General features: G+C 28.3%; 3 protein-coding genes across 9 annotated transcripts in view; 1 reads left to right on the top strand and 2 right to left on the bottom strand.

The window, feature by feature from the left end:
* Positions 1-3,754, bottom strand: part of LOC102677141 (sex-lethal homolog) — a 17,909-nt gene extending 14,155 nt beyond the window's left edge. For 3 of the 7 annotated variants that reach the window (XM_006607482.1, XM_031508267.1, XM_006607486.2), the window contains exons 1-3: positions 3,350-3,754; positions 318-624; positions 56-231 (exon numbers count right to left, since the gene is read on the bottom strand). In XM_006607482.1, the coding sequence (XP_006607545.1) occupies positions 56-231; positions 318-624; positions 3,350-3,405 (539 nt within the window). In that variant the 5' untranslated portion in view covers positions 3,406-3,754. Of the gene's footprint in view, positions 1-55; positions 232-317; positions 821-1,706; positions 2,093-2,591; positions 2,859-3,349 lie in introns of those variants that run through there. The other 4 variants (XM_006607483.2, XM_031508277.1, XM_006607484.2 and 1 more) reach the window with 4 other exon arrangements.
* A 481-nt stretch (positions 3,755-4,235) lies between these two features.
* Positions 4,236-5,297, bottom strand: LOC102676448. Its single transcript, XM_006607477.2, has 3 exons — positions 5,156-5,297; positions 4,727-5,066; positions 4,236-4,633 (listed from the first exon to the last, which is right to left on the bottom strand). Exons 2-3 carry the CDS (start codon positions 5,024-5,026, stop codon positions 4,361-4,363), a joined length of 573 nt encoding a protein of 190 aa, XP_006607540.1. The 5' UTR covers positions 5,027-5,066; positions 5,156-5,297; the 3' UTR covers positions 4,236-4,360.
* A 333-nt stretch (positions 5,298-5,630) lies between these two features.
* On the top strand, positions 5,631-7,326 carry LOC102676305 (histone deacetylase 3). Its single transcript, XM_006607476.2, has one exon. The coding sequence runs from the start codon at positions 5,979-5,981 to the stop codon at positions 7,278-7,280; it is 1,302 nt and encodes a 433-aa protein (XP_006607539.1). The 5' UTR covers positions 5,631-5,978; the 3' UTR covers positions 7,281-7,326.
* The last annotated feature ends 294 nt before the right edge of the window (positions 7,327-7,620 follow it).

Genomic DNA, 7,620 nt, shown 5'->3' with positions numbered 1-7,620 from the left:
ATAATATTTAATATTTATATATATATATATATATAAATATTAAATTATAGCATACCTCGGCAAATTTGTTACATAAAGATTAGTTTCTTTAATCTCTTCACCAGATGGTCGTGCAAAGGATACTTTTAGCCTTTTGTTCTGAACTTGAAGTCCATTTAAAGTACTTATAGCTGTGGCTGCATCTTCAGCTTTTGCATAATTAACAAATCCAAAACCATAACTATACCCTGTCTATAAAATAAAATTAAAAATATAAAAATAATATAATTCATAAAAATAAAAAGCTAAATTTATATGTTTTATGAAACAGAACATACCTTATAATCTTTCATTACACGACAAGATTCCACAGGCCCAATAGTTACAAAAAGACTATAAAGATCTTTTTCTGTCATACTCTGTGGAAGATAATTGATAATCAAATTTGTTCTTGGTTCTTCATTGCCTTTGGTTTGTTGTTGCTGTTGCGCCTGTTGCTGTTGTTGTGGTTGAGGTTGTTGTTCTCGTTGATCTGTCATTTTAGCAAATTCTTGATCTACTTTCTGATTTGGAGTTTGATTCTGCAGTTCTTGATTTGATGCTACCAACTGTGAGTTGTGCGATTCTGGCTCCTGCGTACTCCAACTGATATGTCCCAGGATAATCGTTGATGGGGTCAGCAAATACAAAAAATATAAACAAAATCATTACTACGTTTTCCCCGTGCAATGCCATGATCGTTGCTCTGCCTGCACTTTTGAATGCTCTCACTTTCTTTAAGCGGTTCAAAATAAATAGAAAATAAATCTGCATATATACATATATGTATATGATGCCAGACCTGTGTATCAGAAACAAACAAACAAAGGCAAGTAAGGACAAAACAGAACCAGCAAGAATAGCCATGAATGAAAGGAACTAAAATCAAACCATATGAAGCATATCAATTGTGAAACCAAATAAAAAATTTCTTTGCTAACAGATAAATACCAAATAATTATGCATATAAAAATATTTTTAAATCTACATTATTTATAAATTTTTTGTACTATTTCAAGTTACAATAAATATAGAAACAAATCATTCAGCTATGTAATGCTAATATATCATAACCTTTTTTATATAAGTATAACAAATAAAATATAATAAATGAACAAAAATCTATTTTATTTTATATCTAAAGCAATATTCAATATATTTCAATATATTAGTGTTTCTACTTTCGTAGACAGGTTCATTGAATTGTAAAAAAAAAGGGGGAAGAAGAGCACGCTTCGTTGACGAGAACTTCCGCGTATTCGATCGTTCGTGTCTAGTTTGTTTATTGTTTACGCAATATATTCAATTTTTATTAGAAACTTGATTGAAGAGAAACGCGCTATTTCATTTTGATTTCATTTATTAGCAATTGTCGATAAATTTTAAAAGTCATCAAACATCATCAAACAGTTCAATCCACTATAGAAAGAGAAGGAATAAAAAAAATTTCTTTTCAAGGTTTAGTGACAGAAAATAATCGTTTGGCCTTATTTCGAAGAAGCCCGGGGAAATGGCCCGGCAGATTCATGAATCGACTAAGCTGTCAGAATATGGAGGGAGTGAGAGAAAAAGGGACATCGTAACAGATGAAGGAGAAGGAAGAATAAACTTAAGGATAGATAAACTAAACTTTCGCCAAATGTAGAATTATACCCTGACTGAGAGCAAAGGTATAAAAATATACGTACCGAAGTGGAAAAGAAGTAGTTAAAGAAACACTGTATATAATGGGAAAAGATCGACGAAAAGAGCAGTATGCACTCACTCACTTGTATCACACGTTATATGCAATTCTGCTTAATACACGCCAATAATTATATAAGCTCGTTGCACCATCACCATCGAATAATGCACACTTTGTTATCACACTTGATGGTATTTGATGTGATGTGTTGCTTTCGCACCGAAGGATCCGATACACAGAGAATGGAGAAGTTAGCAAGCGAAGAATCGCGGAGGAACGTCGCACGACACATACGACACAGCGTACGCAAACGTACTGAGCCCCAGCCCTGACCTGCCTTGCGCGACACCCTCTCGCGGCACGCTACCCCACTACACCACTCTCACCAATGAATAATACAGATAGTTTCACTTAATTTGTACATTTCAAATATATCTAATTTTATTAATAACGTGGAAAAAATATTAGAGCAATAATAACTTTAGTTTAATTCATAAAATAAAAATAATTATAAAATTTCTTCGTAAAGGTTATGATTCTTTTAAAAGCATATAGTATGTAATATGTTGATCTTCTATCGAATGAAACATCCTGTATAATGGGGATGCGCATGGGGCGGGACATCCCGCCTAAATTTCTGGCGCATGTTTACACGAATTCAGGGCCTATGCCAATTTCTCTTATTATTCTATTCTTTTGATGATTTTTAAATAGATTGAATATATACTACGATTTTCGCGATTATATTGTTATAAGTATTACAATAATTGTTTAAAAAAATTTATTTCGCGATTTTTAAAGATAAGTATACTCTATTTATGTTAATGACAGAAAATTTAATTCGTTATATATGTATATAAATTTTTAAAAAAAAATTTTTTGAACATACCTTGACAATACTTCCCAGTAAGGAACTGCGAACATGATAAATTCGACGCGCGATTTTACGTAGTTCGAGTTTCACGTGATATCGAAACGTTTGTACAAATTATTGCAGTAAAATTTTACAAACCGGAAATGATATACGTTGTTCCTGTTTGGATTATGTGACCGTCATTTTTTTATACTCTACTTTGTTTCAAAAAACGAAATTATTCCTTTAATCGTTGAAATTTATGTGAATTATAGTTCGTTATCCTGTTCGTTTATTAGATAAGAAAGAAGTAAATATAACCAATAATAGTGCTCAAAATAAATATATGCCGTATCTAATAATAATTATAGAAGAATTAAATGCTGGAATTTTATTACAGAAAATACATGATGATGATTTATATAAAATTTAATTTTTCTTAAATTTCCAATAAATTGCATTGTACTATTAAACATTGCATTTCTAAATCTGTTTGCAATGATAAATTTAAGAGTTTATTCTTTTAACTAAAAATTTAATATTTAATTCAATTTATTATGCAATAAACAAAAGTAAAAAAAAAATAATGTAATAGAAATCAAACTTTTAAAAATATAAGTATTAAAATACATAAACAAAGATTTTGTGCATTAACCAACGATAACTACGATTTCTAACCTCGTTATAAATTTCACGATTGATAAAATTAATAGGTTATTACAAAATATTTTTTAATTTTTTTATTGTTGTAAAATATTTTTAAATGGGAAATTAGGTTTAAATAAAAAACTTACCTGACTTGAGGATTTATATTATTTTGCGTATCTTCGTTTTGTTCATTTGTAGCCATTTCGAGCGTGTGTGAAACATAACACTAAGTGTTAGAGTATCTTCTGTCGAAGTGAGCGATTTTTCATTTTCACATGTCGGTCGTGTCGCATTCACAATGCTTTTTGGATGCAAGGGCGCATTTTACGAAGATTTTTTTTTTCACGGCTATGCTATAAACATGCACGTGCGCACTAACTCAATGAAATTTATCGTGTTTCCCACTTCAAGATTTCATTGAACAATTTAATTGGATTCGTACATGCAATTTTTGATGCACGAAAAAAAATTTCTGTGAAAATTCATTGCACCTTGATTTTGTTCGCTAATGAATTGAAATCATTGAAGTTACTACTACCTAATGTTTCTTAATATGAACAAACGAAAAATAAAAAATGAATATAGCAAATATTTGACTATGATTTTTTCTTGTCATTATTAATTGCATTTTTTTCTTTAAAATAAATGAAAAAATTAATATACTATTTCATAGACGAATTGGGTCAATATTAACTGTGAACGGTATTCATTTGCGAGGTTAGGTTTCATTTGAAAGTATATTTTTTTCGCTTATTACTAATTTTATCTTTTAAATTAATTGAAAATCTTGTTTTTTTTATATATTAATTTTGATTTAAAAGATTTAATCCAAAAAATTTCTTATGCTTTTTTATTCAATATTATAATAATAATAATTAAATATGTATAAAAAGTATAAATAGATTATGCACTGCATATACATATAAAGCAACTTGATATCATTGATAATATATCAAAAGAATAATTATAAATTGGAGTTTTTTCTCTTTCTTCTTTCTCTCTGTCTGTATTATATTTTTCTTTATATCTTTCTGTATTTATCTATTGATCAAAATTGAATAAAATAATTCAATTGCACAAGGCACGTAATCCTGAATACATTGTTAAGAAATAAAGAGATTGTTTCAATAATAATTAGAAAAAAGAATGAAAAGATTTTATCTTAATACAGAAAATCCTTTGGCTCTCGAAAAACGAAAAGGTCTACACTGGAGATATCGTGTTTCTGCAGGACTGTGTACTGGTGTTTCATTATTCTCTTTATTCCATGCATGTCTTGGAGATTCTATGCCAAAAGGACTATAAAGTTTTGTTGGTGTTCGACCAAGAAGTTGACGAGAACGGGTTTGAGGAGTCTGCATTTTACAAATACTGTTAGGAGATTGTTGCTCCTCCAATCTTTGACGTCTTCGTGTAGAACTTTTGAATTTCTAAATGTAAGAAATAAAATATTTATAATCATAATTTAAAGTCACCAAAATAATCAATTTTATCTTAGTCATTTTTTTCATAATTTATCTGACCTGTGAAATAGTTCCAAAAGTTATGCGTACGGAAGATATGGTTTTGGATAACTTCTCAGCTCCATTTCGCAGAGCACGTCTAGAATCCGCTGACATATTTCCCAGAGTTAAATTGTTCCAACTACGATCACTTGTTTGTTTTTCCTTTGACATCTTTCCTTTACAGGAATCTCCAGACTTTTCTTTCTCGAAACGATCTTGAAGACGTCGTCTTATATTTTTTGTAATTTCCGGTGAATTATTGATATTCAGAATTTCCCGGTGAAATGTAAATGAAACGCTGCGTGAATCCGGTCGCATATTTTTTAATTATTCTTATTTAACGAACCACTTACGATTTCTAATACAAATATTTCAAATATTAATTAAGACATTTTAATATTAATTAAGACATTATTGATAAGAAATACAAAATTAAGAGATACTCGCTTCATCCCTTGGAATACATTAAGAGTGACGCTGTCAATCGCCAACGTACGAAAAACAAGAATGGCCGTAGTCTATGAAATTTAATTCAATTTTCAATTTAGAATATCATGAAAAAAAATGTGAATGAATTTATTTAAACATAAATGAATTTTTAAAATGAATTTACGAAATTCTAAAAAAATAAGCATTACATAAATTATAAAAAATTTCAAATTCGAAAATAAGTTTTGATAATTATATTCCTTAATTTTTCTATATAGGATATTGATTTCTCAGTTTCATAAAATATTTATTATTAAAAATAAATAATTCTAATAAACTTTAATAATATTCAAATATGTAGATATTTTTTAAGATATATTTTTAAGATATATTTTTTAAAAAAATATAAAAAATATTAAAAATATATTTGTTTTGTATTTTCTTAAATATTAATGATAGACTTGTCTATAGATGGCACTGAAAAATTGTCAAAACAGTTAGAAATAGGTAGTTTCGTTATATTGATGTTTATTATATTATATTGATATTTACATTATAAATTACATTACATATTATTAATACAATTTTATTATTATTATTGTAAACAATTTAAGTTGTTTATTTGGGATTTGATGGAAATTGATTATGAAATTCTAATATATATTTTAATTTACATACATTTCAAAATATATATGAATAATATTAAGTGATATTTTACAGTGTGATATTAGTAAAACATTTTAATTATTTCATTATTTAATATTATATATTTAATGGTGTCATAAATATAGAGATATTTTTTTAGATATAGTTATACAAATACGTGTAAACTAACCTCAAAATGAGTTACAACAAAAAAGTATCATATTTTTACAATCCAGATGTTGGAAATTTTCATTATGGCCCTGGACATCCTATGAAACCCCATAGACTCGCTGTAATACATAGTTTGGTACTCAATTACGGTCTGCATAAAAAAATGCAAATCTATCGCCCATATCGTGCTAGTACTCATGATATGTGTCGCTTTCATTCAGATGAATATGTTGAATTTCTACAAAGAGTGACTCCGCAAAATTTACAAGGATACACCAAATATTTAAGTCATTTTAATGTAGGCGATGATTGTCCAGTTTTTGAAGGACTGTTTGATTTTTGTTCTATGTACACAGGCGCTTCTTTAGAAGGTGCTACAAAACTAAACAATAATTGCTGTGATATTGCTGTTAATTGGAGTGGAGGATTACATCACGCAAAAAAATTTGAAGCTTCCGGTTTTTGTTATATTAACGATATTGTCATAGCAATTTTAGAATTGTTAAAATATCATGCTAGAGTACTTTATATAGATATAGATGTCCATCATGGAGATGGAGTGCAAGAAGCATTTTATCTTACAGATAGAGTAATGACAGTATCTTTTCATAAATATGGAAATTATTTCTTTCCTGGTACTGGAGACATGTATGAAATTGGAGCAGAAAGTGGGAGATATTATTCTGTCAATGTACCTTTGAAAGAGGGTATAGATGATACATCTTATGTCCAAGTATTCAAACCAGTCATATCTCATGTAATGGAATTTTTCCAACCGACAGCAATAGTTTTACAATGTGGTGCAGATTCACTTGCAAATGATCGTCTTGGTTGCTTTAGTTTAAGTACAAAAGGACATGGAGAATGTGTAAAATTCGTTAGAGATTTGAATGTACCATTACTTACTGTTGGAGGAGGAGGATATACATTACGTAATGTTGCGCGTTGTTGGACTTACGAAACTTCTTTACTCGTTGATGAACAAATTAGTAATGAGTTACCATACACAGAATATTTAGAATATTTTGCACCAGATTTTACATTGCATCCTGATGTTGTAACAAGACAAGATAATGCAAATAGTAAACAATATTTAGAAGCTATTACGAGACATGTATATGATAATTTGAAAATGATCCAACACTCTCCAAGTGTTCAAATGCAAGATGTTCCATGCGATGCATTACCTCCTGAAGAAGAAAGACAACCAGAACCTGATTTAGATTCTAGACAAAATATACAAGATACTGATAAAATAATTGAACCAGCAAATGAGTATTATTCTGGAGAAAAAGATCAAGATAAAATGGATGTAAATGAAACATGATAAAAGAATCAATAGATTAAATATTAAAAAATAAAAATAATATTATATTAGAAAAATATCGTATCACTTGCAATGTAGAATTAAAAATCAATTTTAATGTGAACAATTGTAAATACAATATATAAACTTGTAAATATTTTTAAATCTATTAAAATGACTTTATTTTTTAATTTGACACTTGTATATATATCTGTTAATTTACCATTACATGATGACTTAATAATTTAAAATTATTAAATATTTATTAGGCAAGTTTATTGTTTTATGTCAGACAGCATATTATTTACAATATAACGATGATGTTGATGATGATGTGATCATAATAATAATAATAATAATT

The sequence above is a fragment of the Apis dorsata genome, unplaced genomic scaffold (assembly GCF_000469605.1).
Source record: "Apis dorsata unplaced genomic scaffold, Apis dorsata 1.3 scaffold_5, whole genome shotgun sequence".
Lineage (NCBI taxonomy): Eukaryota > Metazoa > Arthropoda > Insecta > Hymenoptera > Apidae > Apis > Apis dorsata.
This window is presented reverse-complemented; position numbering and strand designations above follow the sequence as displayed.

Coding starts and splice junctions, on each gene's coding strand:
- LOC102676448 (XM_006607477.2), bottom strand. CDS start 5,026: ATGCGACCGGATTCACGCAGCGTTTCATTTACATTTCACCGGGAAATT. Junction 4,634..4,726: donor CTTTTGGAACTATTTCACAG/GTCAGATAAATT, acceptor TCTTACATTTAG/AAATTCAAAAGTTCTACACG.
- LOC102676305 (XM_006607476.2), top strand. CDS start 5,979: ATGAGTTACAACAAAAAAGTATCATATTTTTACAATCCAGATGTTGGA.